At 41.0% G+C, this 26,999-nt stretch overlaps 1 protein-coding gene across 1 annotated transcript in view; it reads left to right on the top strand.

The window, feature by feature from the left end:
* The window catches only part of TTC37 (tetratricopeptide repeat domain 37), a 2,356,248-nt gene that overhangs the window by 2,001,590 nt on the left and 327,659 nt on the right, over positions 1 to 26,999 (top strand). The window contains exon 36 of the mRNA XM_044064132.1: positions 17,589 to 17,713. Within this exon, the coding sequence (XP_043920067.1) occupies positions 17,589 to 17,713 (125 nt within the window). The remainder of the gene's footprint in view (positions 1 to 17,588; positions 17,714 to 26,999) is intronic.

The raw sequence follows: 26,999 nt of genomic DNA on the forward strand, positions 1-26,999 counted from the left end.
CAGCATAATGCATCCGAGATTATCCAAGTGCAACTAACTCTGGGCAAGACCACAATCCAAATTGTAGCTTGCTACAGATCCCCCACCATGCCCCAGGATTCCCACTCCTCATTTCTTGATGCACTGGAAAATATAAGGGTACAACTTAACACCCTAATAATGGGCGATTGGAAAACTATTCGTGTATCAACTCTTGTGCGCAACGTTTTCTGGAATTCATAAATTCCAACGCCTTGGATCAACTTATCCACACCCCCACTAGGGGTAGCAATATTCTAGACCTGATCATTACCAACATGGGCAACCAGTGTTCCACACCAGCAGTCAGTTCCTTGTTGGTCAGATCCAACCACAAGCTAATCACCCTAGACATCCACATCCCACCTCCACCCCCTATTAAGGAAACAACCGTAAAAAATTTCTCCAAAGCCAACTTCAGGCTTCTTAAGACAACTGGCAAAGTTTACAACACCCATGCTGACGGACAGTAGAGGTACGACTGCTGAATCCTATACAGATGCACTTTATATGCACTTACACGAGTGCATGGATCATGCAATCCCTAACAGAACCAAGATGCTATCCTCAAAAAAAAGGAAGCCAATCTGGTGGTCCCCTGTCATAAACAAACTTTACAACAGAAGAAAGAAACTGTTGCAAAAAAGAGTAAAATCCTATGATTGGTGGAACTCCTTGGTCAGCCTCAGTAAGAAGTTGAGATCCCTCATAAAATCCTCCAAAGCTAGTTATGAAAACTAAATCGCCACTGATTCTAAAGACATCCACAAAGCATTCAATAGCTATGTCAAGAATCTCAATGGCAACACTCAGATCTGCTCTGAGGTACAGCACAATGGCACTAAATGTACAGAACCAACTGATATTGCCAACATCCTGGCAGATAGGTTCAGTGCTAACTTTACCAAAGGGCCCATCTCTATACCAGAAGAATGCAAAGTTCCTGTAATCATGGCTGCACAGGTAAAAAAAACACTTTCTGAAGCCAAGAACACAGCATCCATGGGACTGGACAACATCCCAGGCTGCGTTCTACACGAACTACAGAATGAACTGGCACCTCACCTAAGTACCATGTTTAATCATAGCCTCACCTCAGGCTTTATGCCCACTGAATGGTGCACAGGTTATCCCACTCCACAGAGAGGAAGCCACAACGGACCCCAGGAACTACCACCCCATTAGCCTGACAAGCCTTGTCTGCAAGGCTATGGAACGTATCATCATGGAACTTATAAACAATGACATTGGTAATCTCCAAACTCTGGACCCTACCCAGTTCGGGTTTGTAAAAGGCAGATCATGTCTCCCAAACCTGATAGACTTCTTTAAAGCAGTCACCAAAGCCGTAGATGAGGGTAAGGTGGTTCACACAGATCTTGCCAAGGCTTTTGACACCATCCCTCACTCTGGACTTGTAGATAAACTCACTAAACTAGGTATAAATCCCTAGGTCACAAGATGGGTTGCCAACTGGCTCACTGACAGAACTCGCACTGTAAAAGTAGCAGACTCTAAATCCAACTTCAGACCAGTAACAAGTGGAATACCACAGGGTTCAGTCCTGGGTCCTCTCCTGTTTGTTATCTACTTCTCTGAAGTACAGGCTAACACAGAAGGTCTTTGGCTAACAAAGCTTGCAGATGACTGCAAACTAAGAGCCATAATCAAAACTCCTAACGATGTGGACATCCTGCAAAAGGGCCTCACTGAGACAGATGCCTGGTGTCAAAGCCATGGCCTCAAGCTCAATGCCAAAAAGTGCATTGTCATCCCTTTTGGTAAAAACTCTGTACTCATGAGCTACCACATATGCGGTAGTCTACTTAACACCGAAAGTGTGATAAGAGACCTTGGGACACAAGTGGACAGTAGTCTGTACTTTGATAATCATATCGACACAGTAGTCAGGAAATCCTTCTACGTGGCACACCTCATCACAAAAGGTTTCTCAATCAGGAAAAAAGAGGTCATTGTTCCCCTCTACTCATCACTCATTAGACCCATTATAAAGTACAATGCCCCTTTTGGTATGTACCTCACAAGACATCTACAATAACTGGAAGGGCTGCAGAAATACCTTACAAAGAGGATTACTAACTACTCTCGCCAACCATACTCAAACCACTGAATCACTTACAAATGCCTTCTACCAGCATCTACAGGACTGCATGGATCAGGCAATCCCAAACAAAACTAAGACTCTTTGTACCAAAGGCAAGCGTCCAGTCTGGTGGACCCCAGCCATAAACAAGCTCTACAACAAAAGGAGGAAGCTACTACAAGATAGAGCAAAATCCTTGAAAGGTAAGACACCTTTGATCATTATAAGTAAAAAACTAAGAGCTCTCATAAAATCATCCAAGGCAAATTTTGAGAGAAAAATCACCAAGGACTCAAAAGACAATCATAAGGCCTTCTTTAGCTATGTTAGAAACCTAGGAGGAAACTCCCAGATATGCTCAGAATTAGTTCAAAATGATGTGAAGATTACTGAACCTACACACATTGCCAACATACTGGCTGACAGGTTCAGTGCAAACTTCTCCCCAAAAGGAGAGATATCTATACCAGAAGATTGTAGCCCCCAAACATCTCCAACGCCCAGGTGAGAACTGCCCTCTCCAAGGCAAAAAACACAGCATCCATGGGACCGGATGGTGTCCCGGCTGTGTGCTCCACGAACTCAATGAGGAATTAAACCCGCAGTTAGGACAGCTGTTTAATCTTAGCCTCACCTCAGGATACGTACCCAAGGAGTGGCGCACGGCGACTGTGGTCCCACTTCACAAGGGCGGTGCCTCCACCGACCCTGGTAATTACCGTCCCATTAGCTTGACAAGCCTTATCTGCAAAGCCATGGAGAGGATCATAATGGAACTCATAAATAAAGACATAGGGAACTTGCAGACTTTGGATCCAACCCAGTTTGGCTTTGTCAAAGGCAGATCATGCCTTTTAAACTTGGTTGACTTTTTCGAGACAGTCACCAAGGCCATTGATGAGGAAAGGCAGTCCATACAGCCTACCTCGACCTGGCAAAGGCCTTCGACACAATACCCCACTCAGGTATCATCGAAAAACTCATCAGCTTGAATGTAAACCCATACATCACAAGATGGGTTGCAAACTGGCTAAGTGACAGAACCCACAGGGTCAGAGTTGCTGAAGCCATGTCAGACTCAAAGCCTGTCACAAGTGGTGTCCCACAGGGCTCAGTCCTGGGTCCACTCTTGTTCGGCATCTACTTTTCTGAAGTACAAGCAAACACAGGAGGGTTATGGCTGACAAAGTTTGCAGATGACTGCAAACTGGGCGCCATAGTCGAAAACACATCTGACACGGATATCCTTCAGAAGGGCCTCACAGAAACGGATAACTGGTGCCAGAGCCATGGCCTAAAGTTAAACGCCAAGAAATGCATAGTCATACCCTTCGGGAAAAACAAGGTTACCCCTAGCTACCATATAGGTGGCAATCCACTGAGCACAGAAGAAGTCATCAGGGATCTGGGGACCCAGGTTGACAGTAGCCTTTCGTTTGACACTCATGTTGCTAAAGTAGTTAAGAAAACCTTCTACATTGCCCACCTGATCATGAAGGGATTCACATCTAGATCAAGGAGGTCATCGTCCCCTGTACTCATCACTCATTAGACCTATGATTGAGTACAATGCCCCAATCGGAATGTATCTGACCCGACACCTGCAGCAGCTGGAAAGGCCCCAAAAGTTCCTCACCAAAAGGATAAAGGGTCTCAAAAATATGTCTTATGCTGCCCGACTGAAAGAACTCCAGCTCTATTCAGTCTCATACCGCTTGCTCAGAGGTGATCTGTGCCTGACATATAAGGCCATGTCAAACCCAGATTTGATGAATATGCTTCACCTCAAAAAATCTAGATCCCTCAGAATCACAAGGGCGGGAGACTTAAACCTTGACACGGTTATTAATAGAACGTGCTGGAGGGACAAATTCATCACCCAGAGACTCCCTATGCTGTGGAACAAAATCCCGGTATATGTGAGGCAGAGCACCTCGCTGGCCTTGTTCAAGAGGAATCTTGACCAATGGATGGGAGATCGCAGATATACCCCAGTGATTACTTCAGTGTCACTGCTTGACAGAGGCACAGCAAAATGATAGGCATAGTTTTATTCAAACTAAAGGGGTGGCGAAAGCCACATAACTATGGGCTAGGCTTATAAATGCCCTTGGGCAGATAACCTTGTATGAACCTATGAACCTATACTCTCATCCCCTTAGCCCTCAAGTGGCGCCAAAGCTACCTAACAGGTCATAAACAGACAATAAAATGGCTCCAAGATCTACCTCCCCCCCCACACTCTCAGTCACATTAGGAGTCTCACAAGCCTCCATCCTTGGTCCACTTCAGTTTAGTCAATTTATTAACAACCTCAATACTGCCACCTCCCTAGCATCTACAATCCAATATGCTGATACCGCTACACTTGTGTCGCATTTACCATGCAACAGGTCATGTCCCAATCCAGGCTGAAATAACCTAATCTTCACCACTTATCCCATATGCCTAAAACTATTCACTTAGACATCACCTCATAACACTGCCCACCTATCTGTGGTTTAGCTAACCCCGATATCCTTTTCTTCTCTCTGTCTCATCATCCATTTCCCTCCTTTTCATCACACCTATCCCATTCTCTCCACCTTTTACATATACAGTATAGATACCAGCTATAAAAATAACGAGCCTACTCTACCTCTTGCCCCCATAGCTAACACACACGCACACTCCTCATAACCAACTGACAATCAAAATTAAATGTATGTTACAGCTTACATTCCCTTGTATTGTTCCTCATAAAATTAGATAAACCATACTTATTTTACGTATTTCTACCACTTTTGTAGTAAGATAAGCTTTTCTTCCCAGGCATCCACTGAAAATGGGTTCTATCCCAGCCAGACTATCCAGTAAAGAGATGTAAAATAAATAAAATGAAACTGGTACAACTACAGCCCCTTGCCCCCAAATCCTCTTAGCACAACACGTCACTACACAAATAAAATAAAATTGGTACAACCTTAGCCCCTCACCCCCATCCTCTTAGCACAAGAACTCTACATAAAAACAAAATAAAACCGGTACAACCATAGTTTTCACCCCCCCATCCTCTTAGTGTAAGAATGCCACACAAAAGTGAAATAAAACTGGTAAAACCACAACCCTTCACCCCCCTCCCCATCCTGTTAGGACAGATCACTACACAACAGTGAAATAAAACTGGTAAAACACAGCCCCTCACCCCCCCCATCCTCTTATCACCAGAGCACTACACAAAAATAAAATTAAACTAGTACAACCTCAACCCCTCCCATCCTCTTAGCACAAGAATTCTACACAAAAGCAAAATAAAATTGATACAACCACAGCCCTCACTCCCCAAACCTCTTAGCACAAGAAATATGCACAAAAAAATAATGCAGTCACATCCCCCCACAAAAAATAGTTAAAACTAAACCCAAAAACATACCTTACCTACTCTGCTTGCTTTCCTCAGACCACTGCAGTTCTTTTAAAATTGCCCTTAAAAGGACAGTTTTTCAGACCTTTTGAGAAATTGCCCTCAGAAGGACTGTTGAAAGGGTGCTCTCTAATGACTGCGACCACTCCAAAGGCTTGAATTCACCATTGATCCATTCTCAGAGGTAGTCCATCCTCACACTGGTCCATACCCAGCTCAATTTCCATGATCTGCTAAAAGGAAAGCTCCAGTGTTTAAAAACAAGAAAAGTGATCCTTATTAGCCACACATGCCTTTTTAAAAACAGTTTATACAGGAAGTGCTTTGCAAGGACCAATCAGTTCCTTGTTTCATCACTTCCTAATTTAAAAAAAAAAAAGAAAAGAACTTAATTCCTATGCTGCTGCAGCTAGGCAGATCCCTTGTCTGACTGAGCAGACCTGATTAAGTGCAGCTTGCAGAGGAATTGGAAAAAAAAAAAGAAAACTTGTAATAACACTTTAGATTTGCATGGTGACATCAGCGAAATGTGCAGACGTCCACAAGGTGCCGAGCCAGTCAAGGAAGTAATGGTCAGAGCAATCCATGGCTGCTGGACGGGCACCCATATTCGCGGTGAGGTAATCGAGGACTCTCCGCAGCCACAGGTTTTGCGGGTGCCGAATGCTGGCTATGTCCAGGAGCTACTGTAATTAATTTAATGTTTTTCTGATGTTCATGCTATACAGCAAGTTACATTTTCTTAATTGATGCCAACTCAAGATTAAGTTAATAATTTATTTATGTATTAATAAATTCTATTTTTTTTTTTTTTTTTTTTTTTTACAAAATTCAACTTGGTGCATGTTCGCTGTTTTACTTTAAACTTGATTGTAATCTGGAACAACAGGATTTGGAAAGGGGGACAAATAGGTGTTGACAGCTTTTTCTCACTCACAGACAAATGTTTTTAACTTAAAGTATTACATTCCAGCCTAATTGTTCTGACAGCCTCATCATACTCTGTTTCACTTTCCTGCTCGAGTTATTTGCTCCCACTGTCTTGGTTTTTCCAGTAATTTCCCATCCCCTCTAACCTATTTCCTGAACCCCTACTTGCAGTCATCCTGATTGGCAAAATTTCCTTTCTCTATTCTTGTATTGGCTTAGTTCTTAAAATAATTTTTGCTACTTTATGAATATAATATTCTGGATGAGTGTTGTTATTCTCTTTAAGGATCTGCATCCAGAATCCGTCTCTCTCTTGAATTTCCACCTTGCTTCATCATCATCCCTTTCTACTTTGAAGTATAACCTTCTGATTTTGTTATGTATGTGAGCCTTAACTGTGTAACTCTAAAATATTCCTTCAAATCAGGTATACCACTTTGTTCTATTGGAAGGATCAACTTATCCCACTTAACTCTTGCCGTCTTTCCCTCCCAGATAAATTTCTTCAATTCTTTATTAATTATTATCCACAACTTCTCTTCTCTCTGATAAAAGTTTGCCTGACCCATATACAAAACTAAAGGGACTAAAATATTTTCACTGCTTGCATCTTACCCTCCATATCCAATAATTTCCAATTTCTTAATTTTTGTACTATCTTTTGTTTAGTATCTTCCCACATATCCTTAGCTGTCATAACCAAACCCTTTTAATCCATACTTCATATTATCATGCCCCCATAAACATGAGTATTGCTGAAACAAATTGTGTATGGGTATATATCATTTACGACTATAGCTTTTGTTTTATCTTCATTAATTTTATACCCTGAATAGACTTGAAACTGTCTCAAAATATTCCACAAAATTGAGATGTCCTTTTTTGGATTTATCATGTGCAAAATAATATCATCTGCAAATAAAGCCAACTTTTCTTGATTACCATACCAACTGTATTCTTGTATTTCTGAGTCCCTTATTTTCTTTGCCAATTGCTCTAAATATGAAGTAAATAAAGGGTAAAAATGACACCCTTGCCTGGTTCCTGTTTTCAAACTCAGCTTATCTGAGAGGAGCCCTCCCATTTTAATTCTTTCTTCTGATCCTCCATATATCCTCCTAATTGACATTATTATGTCAGGAATGCAAATGCTTCCAGTGCCCTACTAATAAAATCCCAACTTACTCTGTCACATGCTTTCTCTGCATCAAGACCCACCAACAACAGAGGTATTTTCTTACATTCTACTCCCCCTGGATCATCATTGTTCTATTAATGATGTCAAATGTTCGCCTTCTCTCCACAAAACCACACTGATCCCTATCTGTCAATTTTATTTATTTAATATTGTTTACCAGGAAAGTCCAACTTAGAACAAGCCAATTTTCAGCAGTGGCCCAGGGAGAAACACTCCAGACACGTGTCTTTGTAATGTAAGAGGAAACTGGAGCACCCAGATGAAAATCACATGAAAGCAAGGAGGGCATGCAGACTCCGGACAGAAGGAACCCCAGCCAAGCATCAAACTGGAGAACTTCTGAATTTTGGCAACACATTTGCCATTCTTTTAGCTAGTATAGAGACAAACACTTTATAATCGTGGCTCAAAGTTGAAATGGGTCAAGTTTGAAGCTGGACCTGAAGGATCTTTGTCATGTTTAGGTAACACAACCACCACAGCTTTCTTCCAAGATTCCGGTTGTCCCCATCTTTTAAAGTACTGTTAAACAAAATCTTCCAGATCTTTATCACTTTCTTTCCTTCTGATTTCCAAACTTCCACAGGAATATCATCTGTTCCTGGAGATTTTCTTGAAGTTTCATTATGCATCACCATCTGTCTCATGACCTCCTATCTTACCTGTTAGTTGTTGAGCCTTGTCTACCTCTAACCTTGTCATAATTAAGTCTTCCATAAATGTTTCCATTTGTCCTCTTTCTTGGTTTCCACATTTCTCCTCTTTGTAGAAATTTTAACATTATTTCTGGAATATCTGTAAAACCTATAGAGGATGTCTGGTTATTTTCCATGTTCTAGATTCCCCAAGTTTGACGACAACCCTTCAACCTTCTGTTGCCTAAGTCATTGTGCTAAAGGTTTTTGTGCTCTGGGGTTATCAAAAATAGTTGTTTAACTATTATCTTTCTAAACTCATGCATATTTTCTCTTTGGCACTCTGCATTACTCAAGCAGTGTTTTGGTCTGGGTTTCAGTTGCCCCTTAGTCAGGGGGGCATGTTGCTCCCATCTTGGCTCATCACAATCTTGTGGATGTCAGAACTGTGTCTTAGTATGGCCTTACATAGAATTGTCAGGTGAATCCTTGAGGAGGAACATCACCTGCTTTTGAAGATTCCTTTCTTCTTCTCAGGACTTGAACTTAATGTTGATAAGACTGCCTGTCCTGCTATACACAAACCATTTTGCCAAGTTAAAAGTTATTCTGTTAAAATAATTTTTTCAAGGTAATCGCCTCTATTCATATGACCTTGGAGCTACAGGTACTTATTTTTGTAGAGAATCCTGCACTCGCTGTTTAACATTATTTCATTGTCCCTCAGGACTAACTCATGTTTTCAACCATGTTTTTTTGAACTTTCCTTAAACTGGTCTATTCACCGTCCTGTCTTTGTTCCAGAGGTAGAATCCAGAGGAGGATACCCTTGATCTCCACCATCAGTTGTGGTATTACCTGAAGAGAATGCAACGGCTTCTGGAACATGGACCGACTGAGTGTTCATTTGCTTCCTGTAAAAAGGTCCTGGCTGTCGCTAGGCTAATCATAGCCTAATGGATATCTTTTCTCATTGGGCAGCTAACCATCCTTTATTGCCATCAGAGGCAGCTCTCACCTGGAGTGACTGTGTTAGTTTTTGTTTTGGTGTTCTTGTGGACATTTTTGCCTTGGTCATTTGATATTTATTCATATCTTCATTAATAGTTGTGGTTGCCTCTTGATTTCTGGAGTTGAGTCTCTTCTCATGTTAGATGGGTTTCATCCCCACCTGTGCTTTGTTTTTGTCAGACGTGGATTTCATGTGGATGACTGTAAAGGTTTTCATCATGTCCATTTTGTGCTGAGGTTAACTCCTATGAAACCAAACAAAAATGCAGGACAGATATGATAATTTCCTGATCTTATGCTTCAAGCCTCTTATTCACTGCCCATTTCATGGACCATACTTTATTTTGTAGACTAACTTTTTTGGATGAACTTACTGCATCAACAGACATTTACTTTCTTTCTTGAAAATCTTAAAATTCCATTTTGTGATTAAACAATAATATCTAGATTATTGATAATGTAATGTTATGATTGTGATGCACTTATTTATGTTTTCCATTCCAGCAGGATCATGGTTTGCATGAACTCCATATTCCTGCCTAGTCACAGCAGTTTCACCTAGCAGAGAGGGACTTCTTGTATACCTTAGATCTGTGAAAGTCATCAGCAGTTTCCCATATTTCGTCTTGTTTCCACTCCCTAGGAGATATCTGGCAGATTCATGCCCAGCAGAGGAGGGACTTCTTGTATACCTTAGATATGTGAAAGTCATCAGCAGTTTCCCATATTTCGTCTTGTTTCCACTCCCTAGGAGAGATCTGGCAGATTCATGCCCAGGTAAATTGTGGCTATCTTGTTGTAATGCTACATCTACCCAGGAGAGCAAGTCTCTTACTGAAGCAGTTAGACTGCACTGCCAGAGAAGTGTGGATAAAAAATACTGTAGCCAGTGCAGAGTTTTTTGTAAATATTACAGCCCTAAACCTTGCTAAACAAGTGACATCTTTGTAATGTTGACGAGGAGTTTCTCAGTAGGACACTAACACTGCAGCAACTTGGTCTAAACCATGTATGTTCTCCAAATGTTGTGGTCCAGCAGTCAGGTAACTAAGTTGGAGCAGACTTTGGCATGACTACCGACAGTGCCTCATCTGTTAATTTACCGCATTGCTTAAGCTAACTGCTAGCCAGACATTGACAAAAAAAAGGACTTGCTCACTGAGATTATCTTGTAAAAAGTTAGCCTGTTTAATATATGTATGGATTGTAACTCCATGTCTAATATTTGAAGACCATCCTCTATGGGTCCTATGTCTTTAGTCATCTTCTGCCAAATCTGAATTTGGGTTCTTCTTTTAGAAGTTCCTGTGCATGGAGAATGACATTTTTGATGACCATACAAGCATGACACAACTCTTGACTAAGAGCATTTATTTCCCAGTGCCCACTTGTTCATTGTTGCTAGTCATATAATTTGGATCTCAATCCATGCTATCGCAAGGGGAAAAAATCCTTTGTTTACATGCCCTTTTGATTTGTACTTTCAGTTTTGAAGTTTATCTGTAGCTTATACAGGGTGGTGAAATGAGGTTTCTCTTGGGCCTGGGATGGAGGGTCCAGCAGGGTTTACTGGAATTTCATCTGCTGGGACTTTATTCATATGATTGGTTGGGGCCTAGTCCTCTCAAGAGATAATGCTGTATTTTATGTGACCTCCTGGTCCTCTTAGGAAAAGGAATTAGCCATGGTTGTTAGAGACTACATTCTATTCTTTTCATCTGTTTTATAGACATATATTTGGCCTGGAAGAAGCAGTCTTTTGGTTCACATGATGAGGTATGCATCCTGGGATGCATGTGCTGCTTATCCTCTAATTAACCTGGCCAGGACTCATATTCCAGAAATAAAGGAAGAGATCTCAAGTCACTTGGGCAATGATTAAGGGATTCAGGGTTATGTTTTTTTTTTTTTTTTTTTTGGGGGGGGGGGGTTAAACTTTGAATGTAATGACTCCCACACCCAAAGACGTAGGAGGCTTAGTTAGTCCTTTTTGTGGAGGAGCTGTGGGTGATCCTGCACTAGATGTGTTACTGAGATGCAAAAAGTCAGATATCTGTTTGATTCTTAGTGAGACGTTAAGTCCTTGTTGTGGGATTTCAGTATGATACCAGTTCCAGACACAGCTCCGGCTTATTCTCCTTACACTCTGCTTCTGATGTGCATGAGATTATATGCAGGCCCCAGTCTGCCTGATGACCAGATTGCATCAGTTTCATGCTCGAATAAGCACTTCATTTTCTTGCAATGCTGCTGAAGGGATGGTCTCTTCCTTTGTCTTCTGTAAGGAGTTTTTCAATGGCAAGGTCCATGTTATTGAGACAGACAACATCTTGAGCTCCCCAGTTCCTCAAACTCCTCTTTGAATGTTTTTTGATGTTCATTGTGTTTCACTGTTGCAGTCATTACAATTGGGTTATCCTGCTGGCAGGCTACCCGCAGTCGGCCTGAATTCCAAGTCTGTGTGGCATGAGTCATGAGGCCTTACTTGTCTTTGCCTACATCTCTGTCTCTTGGTTTCTTCTGTATGAAGCTATATGACCAGCTTGTTGTTCTCCCACCCCCCCTGCTCCACTGGTTCTCAGAACAATGAAAGCATCGTCTCTGGCCAGTTAAATTTCTGTTGTTTAATCATCTTAAGCTAACTTCTGTGTGATCTTGGTTCACCAGTGGTCCTAGAGAACATGGTTCAGATCCTTAGTTCTGCTTGACATTTAGTTTTGAGCTTGGGACTCCTCTGTCATATGGGTGTTTGTGGCTCTCAACTAAGAATCTCATTTGTCCAAATTTTAGCCTTTTCTGGTGAGGAATCAGTAGTGGGTAAGCCCTTTCTCTAGCTTGGTGGCACAGAGTGGTAAACCCTGCTGACTATGATACAAATCATGCCATATACCAGGTGCTGAAAGAGCCCACCAGGAAAGGGTTGCAATTAGTGTAACTCAGCATAGTCTGTTGTGGAGTATCTAAGCTCACAATTTAACCTCAGTGCAGCTAATGTTAGATGTGACCTTATATGTATTTCATATAGAATTTTCCTCTTAAATCCTGGTGTATAACATGTAACCCACATGCTAATTATTTTCCTTTTGAGTCAGCAAATGCAGTCTGCAAAAATCACTTCTGACAAAGAATTTAGAATACAGAAAGGTTTTGTCTTCCTTTGATACGCAATAAATAAATTCCAAAATAAAGAGCATTTTGTAATATCTAGGGCTCTAAGCAACATTTTCTCTTTGTTGCATTTCCAAAATAGACAAAACATTTTATTAACTGTGTTGTTGTTGTTTACTCAGAAATATTATGTTTACATTATACAGATGCACATTTCCAAGAAACCATATACTGAATTGTTATGTTTTGAAAGTAAACCCAACAATCTAGTTTATATACAGTCTTCCAATCAAATTGTTTAAATCCCAGAAGAAGGCATCGACTTTTGCAAAAAAAATATTTTAAACATCCAAACAGCCAGTGTATTTGGAAGGGAGGAGAACATGTATGTATATTTGTGTGTGTGTGTGTCTGATATCTAATTACTCATACACATATCTACAAATTACTTTTACAGAAAACCATACAGAAAATACCCTGCAAAAGTCCTGTTAAGAAAATCATGCAGGAAATATTCAGTTTATAAGCTGCAAGCAATGTAATATCTGCATTAACAGCAAAATGTCAGTACTGAATTCCGTGCCAGTACTAACAATTTCTCCTTTATTTTTGTTTTTGCATTAAAGAAAAACAACATACAAACTTGGCGTCTTTAAACAACGAAACATTAACTGCCAATAAAATTTTCCCCTTTAAAACCTAGCACATATAGAATCTTGGATTTCTGAAACCATTCTACCATCAACCTGGTTTAACAGGCATGATCTGCCCTTGAAGAACACAGACTGTTTGGATTGAGTTTTTAGGCTGCCTATGTCATTATTTATTAGTTCCTTAAAAATTCTTAACACAGTCTTACAATAAGAGTAGTCAGGCTTATGTGTCTATAATTGCTAGGACCCATTGACAACCCAGCTTTGTGCAAGGGGATAATGGTTGCTGTCCTCCATTCAACGGGCACATGGCCTATTTGGAGGCTGATATTAAATAACCTCTGTAGGGGATCTAGCAAGTCCTTTTTCAGGCTGAGTAGTAGCCAGCCCTGTATGTTATCTGGTGCCATTAGTGTTCTTGGCCTCGGGTAGAGTTTTGAGGACTTGCTCTTGGGAAATTTGTTGGGGGAAGGGATACAGGCATGTGATCTGGGAAAATAGGAGGAGGTGGTCATGGGCAAAGTTAGAGTTAAAGTTGTTTCCTAGTAGATTGGCTATGTCCACTAGATCGAAGTATGTGATGTTATTTACTGTTAGTTCTATGCAGCATTGGACATTGTTTCTAAGGTTTCTAACTAAGACTTGTTTATCCTTCACCTCTGTCTATTTTTACCTCATATCTAGCTTTGGTTGAATGTATCCGAGTCCAGCGTTCCCTGTTTAGTTAATAATGTTTTTAGCATCTTAAAAGTTATGGCTATTTTTGCATGCAATTAGTCTTTTCTTTTATTGTGCAGTTTGTTTGTATTTGGGTTCCTTTATGTTTACTTTAGAGGGGCCAGCTGTTTCTATACAGCTATTTATATGTGTATAGAATTTGGCAGCATAGGTTTCTGCATATGCAGTGGGGTCGTCAGGTTTGAGGGAGATTTTGAATTTGATGAGGTCATTAGTCACTCATAGTAGATTAGCCCTAGCATAATCTCCGAGTGCTGAGGTGTTGTAAGATGATTGCTTGTTCAGTCTTATGGTGAATGTGACAGATTTATGATTTGATTTTTGGCAAGGGGGAAGTGACAACATGAGAGCAAAGCTGTCCCATCTTTATAAAGATCAGGTCCAGGATTTTATCACCCCTTGTTTTGTTGTGGACTAACTTGTCCAGAGAATTTTTATTTATAAAGTCCATAAATGTCTGAGCATACACATTTGAGGATATAGAAGTCTTACATTTGCAGGAGAGGCAGTTGTCTCATAGGAGAATGGTGCTTGGCTTAATCCATTAGGATTCCATACTTGTTAGGTAGGAGGTATGGAGATGTAGAGCGGGCCATATTGTTAGCTGTGATATGATAAAGGGGGATGTTAATAGCAAGTTGGATATGGAGGAGTTATAGATCATTGTCTTTTTAATGAGCCTGTAGGTGAAATGTTTTTTGTAAGAATATGGAGACACCACAGCCTTTTCTGCATTTGGTGGGCATGAACATGATGAAGGCATTGAAACCCTGCAATGATGAAGGGTTCTCACTGAACTTGCACCACATCTTAGTCAGAGCGTAGATGTCAACATTTCCAGGATAACAAATGCCTTTAGGGAGTGGAATTTTTTTGTTTAGGCTCCTAGCACTGAGCAGGAATACCTTTATCATATCTGGATTCTGCTTTGTTGTGCTGGAAGCTTTTGAAGACTGATGTCTAAAAAGATACTATGGGGCTTGACAAGGATTAAGCCAATATACAAAACCTTTGGGGGAGTTGGTGCAGACCACCCCTCACAATTCATTTATAAACCTTTACCATTTCCTCCTAGACAGGTATATATTGCACCCCCTTTGAATGACACCTGGAACTAGGCCAGTTGTTGGGAGTCAACAATGTTTTTGTTGGTATTGTGGCATCATTTTTGGTAATGGTAGTAGAGGGTGGCTGAAGGCTGGTCTAATAGCTGCTTCAGCCACACATTCTGTCAACTTCATCATGCCTCCCTTCATGTGTTACAGGGCTGTACGTCTCAAGTCATTTACATCCACATGCACTTTGATTGTGTCATATGTGTACGTTTTGGTGCAGAGATGTGAATCTTTGTTTGATGCGGTGAATCCTGGCTCCTGACAGGCAACTGACCATGACCTTCTCCTTGCACAGCCTTGTTATTTGTTGTTTGCATTGTGTCGTCATTCACGGTGATGGCAGAATACTACTCAGGACGCATTGCTTACCAACCTCAGAAAGATACACACACATAGCTCTGTGAAGTCTGTTTTTTTATCATACACTCCTGCCTGTACAGTGGCCAGGTTGTATGTATGTTTTGGGTGAGGGATTTAAGAGCTTGGTGGTTGTTGTGTATTCTGGCACCTGAAAAACAGCTGACCATTACTCTGCCTTTGATTAGCTTAGTAAATGTTTTCTTAGTATGTCTGAGTCATCTATAACAAGGATGCTTTCAAGTGTAGTTGTACGATGTGGCTGCTTTAAGGGCTTCTACATGCTTCTTTAATGACCTTTATTTGTGGTAAAAACAGTTGTGTATGTGTATGTGTGTTTGATGGGTCAGGTGTAATTGTGCTATTGAGGTCTAGGCACATTTGTGCATTGTCTGTGACCTAGGCAGCTTTGAGAGGGATTTGGTTTGTACCTTAACATGTAGGTTTACTGTTAGGAGTGTAATATGGTGTTATAATTGTGTAGTGAGCACTGACAGCCTGGGTACATTAGGTAAGTGAAAGGTTTGTCTGCAGTTCAGATACATCACACATGGATTTTGTGTTTAGTAACCTTGACCGTGAGAAAGTTCCTACACTGCCTCAAAGTGCTTAATGCAAGTAGGCTGGCAACAGAAAAGGTACAGACTGTGATCCCAGTGTATCTGCAATTCAGATGAAGGTGATAAGTTCAGTATGCTTTGGGGTAGTGTGGTAATTATGATACCTCAGTAATAGCTTGGTTACTTAGCTGATAGATAGAAGATGTAACAATGCTAGTTCAGTGTAATGCAGAAGAGCAGCCTGCACCAATGTTCTCACTAGTGTATATGGCAGGAAACACAAGTTGAAGGCATCGGTGCCATAAAACTTAGTAAGCGGTGTACGGCAATAACTACTCAAGTTACAGGCACAGGTATAAGAAAAAAATAACTCAGTGAGACAGGGGTAGTGGCACAGGTAGTACAGTTATTTGTGTGGGGTTGCAGGCTGCTGACCTTTGCCAGACCTGGTCATCCCAGCCTTTGATTTCTGGGCTGCCTTTTTGTAACCATTGTTGTCTTAACTGTGTCTGTGGCTGGACTGTTCCCCCAGGACAGTGTCTACTGGCTTCTTTTACTCTAGTGGGTTTAGTGCTTGTGATTCAGCCCTACCAGGCGACCTACCAATGTGAGACCTTAATGTTACCTATAACAGGTATGTTTTTACCTTATCATTTGATTTATGCGATAACTCTCCTTTATGTATTAGAAATACTCTCCAATTCTTCTGTGAATTAGTGGTCCAGCAGGAGTGAAGTTACCTGTAAGATGGCGAAGTATATATATATATATATATATATATATATATATATATATATATATATATATATATACTTGTGTATTGCTTGTTAGAAACTGAGGTGCCAAATCTTCATTGAAGTAATGTATTTGCCAGTTGTTAGGGGCAAATTGTTAGGAATGAGTGATGTGTGTGCTTACACATTTGATGCATGACATCACTGTATGCACCATCATGGGTATTTGTACATTTCTATGCAAGGGAAACTTTAATAGAAAGATGTAAAAAACTGTTTGGTAGAATAAATTAATTTAGCCATCAGATCCATCATAAATTAACTGATGATGATGATGATGATGATGCAAGCATTATCTGCTATGTCTTTGAGAATGGCATAGCCGGGTATATTCATCTGCCCTTCCATCTTCCCTCAACTAGTCTTAAAGAGGTCACCTTTGATTAATAAATCTTCACTTCCCTTATCAGGAAATACTTGTAGGAAAGAAGAGAGGATTTTCTTTGCAGAGCTTCCCTACCTTCCTGTCCAGATGTTGTGGAAGTTGCTAAGGCTGACCTGTGATGGACTGCTGCAGAGAGAGTGCATGCATTCAGAACTCATTTGCTGGAGAGATGTTTAGAGGTTGCAATGGTTTGTTGGCTGAAGTGCTTTGCTTTTAAAATACATTGCAGTAAGTATAGTTTGGGAAGGTATTTGCTTCTTACATTCTGTGAAAATGAAATTATTTCATAAGGAGATGCTGCTGGTGTTAAAAGTAGTGTTCTTAAAAGTATGAAAGCATATGGGTCAAAAGGAAGTGATCTCATTTATGTGAAAATATATTTAGTAACAAAAGAAAAGAACAGTTGGACAAATGTTTTCTTTAAATAAGTGTGGCATTCAAAGCCTGATTTTATTTTTTGTGCTGTGTTTTTTTTTTCCAGAAAGTTCTAAATGCCTTCAGGAATTCTTAGCATTCTCAGTACATGCAGACACTTATCCCACAGAAATTTATTTTCCATTTCTAATTGTTTTTTAACAGTTGAAACAGCTAAGGACCTTCCAGCTACTTACATCCAGGCTTTTAAGAGCTGGTCACTGTGGCAGGCTATTACAGCATCAAAGCAAACAGGAAAGATGTCAAACACCGAAGCTTTGTGTACAAAGGTATTACCGTTGCAAGTGCTTGTGTATTTCTTTTACAATAAGCTATTGTTTTTGCTACTCATGCAGTTTCATTTTCAGATCAGGGTGGTATTTGTAGACCTTGGTGTGGAACTATTTTTGTAACAGAATGATGAACAGAAATTTGTCCTAAAGTTGAATCCTCAAATGTATATTAAATTGGTTTTGAAGCATTTTTTGTAACAGACCTTGGAGGTTTGATCCAAAGTGTAAAGTAACAAAAAATAAAAATGTAATGTAGCTAGAGGCTATAGAATTGTGCAATGGAAAATCTCAGTTCTTTACCTACTGCTGTTTAGTCGTGTTATTGTTAACTGTTTCTTTTTTAATCATCATCTTGTGTTCATCCATTATGGTTCCTGTTTTACTGTTTGATTTTACTCGATGCTTTTGCAGTCTTCTCCGTCCCCTGATGACGTGATACACTTATGGAACACCTTGACAGACGAGTTTCTAGTTGTTGTCTACTAATAATGCTAGTACCATAGATCTTTCAGAACTCAGACAAGTTTAGCAATAGTAGATGATCACTCACAAAGAGCTTGTGTTGAAATAAAGACAAGCTACAACACAGCAGCTCTTTAAAACTTTGGGTGATAATGGGACAGTGATGGATCTTTGTAAACACCCATTTACAGCCACTTTAAAGGCTATTCTGGAGAAAGTGTAAGCAGTGCCTTAGAAATGATGGGGCAGTCTGGGCACTGACAATTTGTATGGGAAACTGAATGTTTTACAACTCATAAGCTTCATTAAGTGACCATAGCCATTTATTAAGCAGCTTATAGACTGTTTAAAGCTTCCATTATTTTAAAACCGAGTTTAAACATAAACGTTTTACAGTTAGATTGGAAGCTGTCATTTTTCTACTTTGTGTAGTTAACCTTTAAATCCAAAACAAAGCAAGTTGTCTAATAAACATTCATGATTATGAAACTTTAGTGACAAATTGTAAGTTGTCAAACTGTAATTTTTTTTATGTTTGTTTGTCAGGGGAGGGGAATGCAAATGAGTGCATTGTCCAGAATGTAGCTCTATTGCTGTATCTCTGAGTAAAAGAGATAACTGGGAGATAGAGTCAGGAAATAGCACCTTTTTATGAATCAACCTTTGATAATGAGCATATAGGTTTACTCCCATCACCTCCAGCCATATTGAAGGTTGAGCATTTACTCTGATCTTTATTAAATTATCAGTTAAGATATAGGCACACATGCATTATTAGAAAATAAAACAAACCATATTAACATTTGTCATATTGGTGCATTATACATTACAGATGTTTTCTTTCTTTCTTTATTTTTAACAATTATTTACTCCAGCATTACATAAATTCCTCAGTTCCTTGACCCTGAGCATAATGGGTCATTGAGTTACCTTAGCCAGACTCTGAGAATGAACCTGAGCTAAGCTAGTCATGCCCAGGGTAAATTTGAGAGTACCCATCCTATCAGGTATCGTCTGAAGAGTATGACAGTATATCGCACTGGTTAACCTGCAGGGACAATCTCTTTGAGAGGTGGGGGAGACCCTTGAATCTCTCTCTCAATTATATTTTATCTACTGGTGAAGTAGGAAGATGTTATTGAACTTTCTGTAGAATACCTGAAAGAAAGAGAGAGAGCAAAGAATTTGCCTTCAGTTTGGAAGAAAGTGGTCTAAGGGAAGAGCTGCTTGATTTAATAGAGATGGCTATACATATTAAGAGCAATGAAAGAAATAGATTACAGAAAGTAACCAAAATATTCAAAGTCTGATAAAACAGGTTAACACAGTAATCAAGACTATTAACAGAAATGCATCTACTATAACAGACGTAAATAGGATATATTACTGCGCAGATAAGTTAATAACAGATAACGTCTTGCCACAAAACTGCAGCGCAATAAGAGAAATGAAGGGATGAAATAAAATGTCATCATGGAAGCATTGACTAGAGAAAACTGTAAAGCACTTAAGACAAGAAGTATCACTGTTATAAGACTTTAGAAGAGTGAACAGATCTACAAAAATACTTATATAGACATAAAAACAACAAGCAGTATCAGAGTAGACCGGGATCTATCATACAGTATTGCAATAAAGAATTGTAAAAATGAGAAGAATCTAAGTATGGTGTGAATAGATTACAAAAAAAAACATTTGACAGCATTCCACCTTCACAGGTACAACATAGAGGTAATCAGAGGGCTCAAGTGAAGTCTGGTATCCCATCTGTGACCCAGAGGGATTCTCTCTCTGATACCCTCCTTATGGGAGGAATAAAGATACCTTGTTGAGTAGTATATTCAGTTAAGCAGGTAGATGGACCCATTGCCACTTTTCACAGATAAAGGTGTGCTTAAAGATGTATAATATACAATGTGAAGTTGTTAAATCTCGCCGTTTATTCTCTCTGATGGGTTTGGAGCTGATCCTCAGCTCCGACACGGCCGATAGCAAATCTCAAAGTTTGCCAGTAGCTCGAGACCAAGCCCCTTATCCCACAATGCACTGCTGGAATTACCTCAGATCTAGTTTGCCACGGCAAGAGATATCTCGGTGATCCAGCTAGCTCGGACCATTTTTGAAAAAAACAACAGCAAGTTTATATACAAAGTTTTCCTTTTTGTTTAAAAAATAGTGTGTGTTAGTATTAGGTCTTTTCATAATATAATCTATAGTTATAAATAGTTATAAATAGTTTAAATGTTTAGTGCCTTGTTGGCTTCTTAGTTTGTGTGGGCCTTTAGCCCTATTTACTCTTATTAATCTTTATAATAGTCAGGCTTTTTTTCGGTGGGCCTCTTTGGCCTTATTTTTCTAATCTATAATTACATTTTTATAGCTAGTGCCCGGATTGGGCTTAGTTGTTTGTGGATCTTTACTAGTGAGTAAGGACTTTATTACCTTTTGCTGTTTACTGTTTGTTTTATTTAAATATATCGTATGAAAAGGAGAAATCTCATCCTAAATCGGGATTTAAAAAATGCCCAGATTGTGGGCAGAAAATGTCCTTCACTGACGGACACATTCAATGTGTCTACTGTCTGGAGGCTAAACACCTCCAAGACACCTGCAGCATTTGTCACTCCTTCTCTTCAAGAGTCCTCTTGGAGAGAAGGAGGAAACTGATAGGAGATTGCTACAGTGTTGAGTAGCCATGAGGGTACTAGTATGTCCTCCAAATCCTCAAAATCCAAATTGTCAGACAAAGTGACAAAACAGGCAAAAATTTCAGGAGGAGGGTCATCGGTTCCACAGACATCGGAACAGAGTGTACCTTTGATTCGGAGCCAGCTCTCGATATTGGAGCCGGTCTCTGAAGTTCCTTCTTCCCCTCTGCTCCAATCAGCACCTTCAGTGCATTCAGCTAAGTCCTCAGTCAGCCTTTCAGATTTGGACATGGTTCGGCTAGTGCAGAAGCTTTTACAGGCACCAGGACTTGCCAAATTGTTGTCGGCCCCGACCAGCTCGTCTGTGCCGAAGACCATGGAGCCGGATTTGTCTACTCCTCCTCCGAGCCGTACTGGACTCTCGGAGCTGAAGGAAACTGAACCCATGGTTGTCGAACCTTTGGAGCCGATACCTGCACCGGTGTTATCTGCTCCATCTACTCAGATGTCCTTGGAACCGACTGAGGACTCTAGGAGCCGACGCTCTCCCGTTAGGTCTGGGGAGGATAGTCCAACCGATTTGTCGGTGCCGACTCTTCCTCTCAGGGCTTTGGCTCGGATGAGCTCGGCTCCTACCTCGGGCTCGGAGCCCAGGGTTTTGGTGCAGGAGGATCGGACGGTACTCTTGGGTCCGTCCACTCCTCCTCATCTGAGCCATGGTGCCTTTGATGCTATGAGGAGAGTTTTGTCTCCAAAGACAATGTCAGCATCAGTTCAGCTTTCCCTCTCCCCTCAAGCTCCTGTGTCTGCTTCTTCATCTACCAGTCCCTCTAAGCGTATTGACCCTGAGCCTCAAGTACCCCCCCACAGGGCATCCCCTACTCTTCTGAGACCTCCCCAAATCCCCCCAGTGAGAAGGTCCCCAGGAAGAGATTGTGCAAGAGGAGGTACTTAGACTCCCCACAGGAATCCTTGACATCTGACATGGACTTTGAGTCAGAAAGGTCCCCTCGATCCCCCTCTGAGGATATTTCCTTTGCAGAGATACTAGAGATCCTTAGTCAGAGGGGCGATTGGCAATCCAAGACCCCTACTGAGGATGAGTCCGTGCTCTTGAAGGCTTTTGAGTCTCAACCTTCCACTTCTTGGGTGTCTCCGCCTAACGACGAGCTCATGGAACTGATTTCTCGTAAGGCGTGGGAGTCACCGGAGGCCATGGAACCTGTTCCTCATAAACCCAACAAAATTATGTCTGCCCTGCCTGTTAATACCATGGTGGTAGCTGCAGCCACCAAAAAGGAAGTATCTGAGACATCCACCTCTATCCATCCCCCTAACAGAGATTCTAGGGTCATGGATAGATATGGGAAGCACATGTTTAGCTCAGTGACTTTTTCTCTGCGATCACTGAACTACTTAACCCATTTTACGAGACTACAGAGGGATCTCCTGAAAGAGCTAGGAGATGCTCTCCAGGGTACGGTAGCTGCAGGGGTGGCCGACAAAGTCAAAGCCCAGCTCGCTACCCTCAACTCAGTGGTAAACTTGTCCATGCGTCTCATATCCTATGCAGCTGATGGTTCAAGTAGAGCCGCTAGTTCGGGCATTGCTCTTCGAAGACAAGCCTGGATGCGTCTCTGTTCCTTTGCGGAACCCTTTAAGTCTTCCTTTATTAATACCCTATTCGATGGCTCATCATTGTTTGGGGCCAAAGTAAAGGAAACTTTAACCAGGTGTGAGCAGGAAGGCAAGACCTTATCTGCAGTTGGAGTCCATTTTTCGACCCCTACTCGGCCCTACCCCAAGGGCCCTAGGGGAGGGAAAATCTGGTTCTGAAAAGCACAGGCAGCCTTTCAGGACAGACGTGGAGAAACCCCCTCTAGAGGCAGAGGATGGTGTTATAACAGAAGACGCCGCCCCCGTGGCAGAGGGGGTCCGCAGCAACAGGGTGACAGGGGTCAGTTCTCTGGTCAGCCCTACCAGCGCCCTTTAAAGAGGGCCCGACTGTTCGGCTCTGGAGGCAGTCGGATGTCACTTGTCTTTGTACCCAGAAGCATGGCTAAACATAACATCCAATACTTTGGTACAAAGCATCATTTCCAGAGGATATTTCATTCCGTTCTCTTCCCCTCCCATACCTGTAAAGAGAATCCCAAATGTTCCACCCAATCTCGGGGAACAAGCAATCGTAGAGGTCCACAGATTGCTAGAAAAAAAGAGTCATCCAACCAGTCCCAGCAGACCAAGTTGGATTCTGAACTTACTCATGATTCTTTTTGGTACCAAAGAAAACAGGGGACTGGAGACCTATCTTGGACCTCAGCAGACTCAACCAGTTCGTAAAGAAAGAGAAGTTCCGAATGGTCACGCTTCAGTCCATTCTTCCCTTCTTAGGGAAAGGCGATTGGATGTGCTCCATAGATCTCAAGGACGCGTACTATCACATAAAGATGAACAGACGCTCCAGAGATCATCTGCACTTCCGGCTGGGAGCCAATCATTACCAGTTTCGAGCCCTGCCTTTTGGTCTCACCACAGCCGCCAGAGTGTTCACCAAATGAATGGCAGTGGTCACGGCTCACATGAGACGTCTAGGATTCCAGGTATTTCCATACCTAGATGATCGGCTCCTAACCGCTGCCACCAGGCAGCAGTTGACTCAGGCAACACAATACACTCTGACACTCTGTCATCAATTGGGCATTACAATCAACTTTGAAAAGTCTGCCTTATTGCCATTGCAGCATACCATTTTTATAGGAGCAGAATTAGATACCTCAACTACCACTCTACGTCTCCCTGACGAAAGAGTCTCTCCTCTCTGCCAAAACATCAGCTTACTGGTGTCAAAGAACAGAGCTACAGCAGCAGAGGTATTGAAAGTACTAGGTTTGATGGTGGCAGCAATCCTGGCTATACCACTAGCAAGGATGCGTATGCGAATCCTTCAATGGCTCCTTTTCGCTCAGTGGTCTTAGCAGAAACTACCGATGCACCACATGATTCTCATCACAGATTCTTGCAGGAGAGACCTTCGGTGGTGGTTGACGTCTCTTCATGTCACAATCGGAAGACCCTTTGTTCACCCTCCCCCAGTAGCCACTGTGACCACGGACGCTTCCCTGATAGGGTGGTGGGGGGGGGGGTTTCAGGGAAAGACTGCCCAAGGCACATGGACAGATCAAGAATCACATCTGCACATCAATGTTCTAGAGTTGAGAGTGGTACTTCTGGTGTTGCAGTACTTTCAGGACTCTCTTCCTCTGGGAACTATTGCAATTCAGACGGACAACATGTCAGTAGTCTGGTACTTGAACAAACAAGGCGGAACCAAATCTTACCCCCTTTGTCGAGAAGCCCTCAGGGTCTGGCAATGGGCTTTGTCGTCCCAGCGTTTTCTATTAGCAACGCACATCCCCGGGAAATAGAACATGATAGTGGACAAGCTAAGCAAGGCGATATCGCTCCCTCACCAGTGGTTTCTCAAACAACGGGTTGCAGACTTGATTTTCTGCAAATGGGGCCAGCCTTGCTTCGACCTTTTTGCCAGCAACATCAATTCAAAATGCAGAAGCTACTTTGCCCTAATACCACCTCCCCGTCATCCCCAGAGAGATGCACTTCTACACGATTGGCCCCCGCGTCTCCTTTATGCATTTCCACCCTTCCCATTAATACACAGATTTTTACAGAAAGCAAAATCGCTGGGAACGCCTGTTATACTCATAGCCCCCTACTGGCCTCGACAGATTTGGTTTCTGTTTCTCCATCATCTGTTGGAATGTCCGTGGATCCTGGACCCAGTTCCGGACCTTCTGACGCACCCGTCTGGGGACCTTCATCCTTCATTGCAGTCGCTGAAACTGACTGCTTGGCTAATCCACTTCCCATAATTGCCAGGCTTCATTCAATTTCAGAAGATACAAGACAAATTATCTTGTCTTCTCACAAGCCATCTACCAGAAAATTATATGGCAGCAAATGGAAAAGGTTCTCAATTTGGGCCAACACTTAGAACATTGACCCTTTCCGAGCTCCGCTATCTTCTATTTTAGAATTGTTGACAAAAATTTTTAAGGAAGGAGCAGCAGCTGCTACAGTTCGAGTTCAGTTAGCTGCCATCTCAAATTTTCACCTTGGTTTTGGTGGCTCAAATGTTATGGGCCATAAATTATCTAAGACTTTTCTTAAAGGCGTTCTTCATATGAGACCTTCGATCAAAATTCCCCTATTCTCCCTGGAATTTAAACCTTATGCTGTCTCAAATTATTCTTCCTCCTTTTGAACCAGCATCTTCTTGTGATCTCAGATTTTTATCCTGGAAAACAATATTTCTTGTGGCCATTACTTCTGTTCGGAGAGTGTCAGAATGTCAAGCATTATCTATCAGACCACCTTACATGATTTTCCATGCTGATAGAGTATCTCTCAGAACAAGCCCCTCATTTTTACCTAAAGTCTGTTCTGAATCAAATATCAATCAGGTCATTGAGCTGCCAGTCTTTTATTCCCAACCACTCTAGCAAATTGGAATACATGCTGCACAAACTTGATGTTCACAGACAGCTCAGATTTTATCTTGACAGAACTAAGGATATTAGAAAATCAGATCAACTTTTTGTATCCTTCTCGGAAGCAAGAAAAGGCAATCCAGTAGCGAAAACAACCTTATCTAAATGGTTATCCGATTGTATAGCCTTTGTTTATGAAAATGTGAACATGATTTTAACGCACAAACCAAAAGCTCATTCTACCAGAGTCGTATCTACATCTTCTGCTTTTCAAGCTAAATTGCCCCTCGACAATATTTGCACTGCAGCCACTTGGTCTAAGCCTCATACTTTTATCACGCATTACAAAGTGGATAAGGCTTCAAGGGACAGGTCTTCCTTTGGTTCTATGGTACTGAGGAACATACTCCCATGAGCCACCCAGGATTCAGAGTGCTAGGGACGCTACCCATCAGTGAGAATAAACGGCGAGATTTAACAACTTCACATATAGAAGTTATGTACTTACCATAACGTTCCATGTGAGTTGTTTATCTCGCCTTTATTCTCATGTCCCTCCCTCCTTCCCCCTCCTGGCTGACTGTTGACTTAGAGGCTAGTATCATCCTGGTTATTCAATATTTCTTCTTCCCCTTTGGGAAGTGTTCTTGGTAGAAATACATAAAAGGATATGTATATGTTTGTATATGTATATATATATATATATATATATATATATATATATATATATATATATATATATATATATATATATATATAGATATAGATATATATATATCTATATCTATATCTATATCTATCTATCTATATATATATATATATATAGATATATGTATGTAAATACTGTTACTTGCAGCAAACAAGATCTGAGATAATTCCAACAGTGCATTGTGGGATAAGGGACTTGGTCTCGAGCTACTGGCAAACCTTGAGCTTTGCTATCGGCCGTGTTGGAGCTGAGGATTGGCTCCGAACCCATCAGTGAGAATAAAGGTGAGATAAACAACTCACATGGAACGTTATGGTAAGTACATAACTTCTATTTCTACATTGTTTAGTTACATTACAGTGACTGTGAAATAGTGGCAAACCACTTTGCAATTAAGTCATGACAAAACACATATTATCCCAGGGATAAAAATTCAATGCGAAAATTCCAGGGTGTTTCTTTGCTAGCACTGCTGTTTTGTCCTGCCCTTAAACCGTTAAGCTGTCTATTTAACAGATTAGGTCTTGGTTATAATTTGTCTCCTACAAAAAACATCTGAGTGTAAAAACTTCTCATCTTTTTGTGGATGACTTAAAACTGTATAGTTCATCAGATGAGAAGTTGAAAGCAGAACTGCAAGTGGTTTTAACTTTTCTCAGATGATATAAGAATGACATTTGGTCAGAAGCAAAATTTAAAGTAGGAGAGTTGCAGTACTATGAAATTATAAATCTGGGACATGAATGTGATCTAAAGGGCTTGAGCGGGAAGGTGTTTATAAATATTTGGGAACTGATGAAGGACTGGCAATAAAACTTGAACAAATGCGAATACAGTTCAATAAGGAATACTTCAGAAGACTAAAACTAATATTGAAAACAACCCTGAAATGTAGAAACAAAGTCAAACTATTGCTGTTCCTGTTTTAATTTACAGTTTTGATGTGATTGACT

This window comes from Protopterus annectens, chromosome 2.part2 (genome assembly GCF_019279795.1).
Source record: "Protopterus annectens isolate FY-2018-M chromosome 2.part2, PAN1.0, whole genome shotgun sequence".
In the NCBI taxonomy this organism is placed as follows: Eukaryota; Metazoa; Chordata; order Ceratodontiformes; family Protopteridae; genus Protopterus; species Protopterus annectens.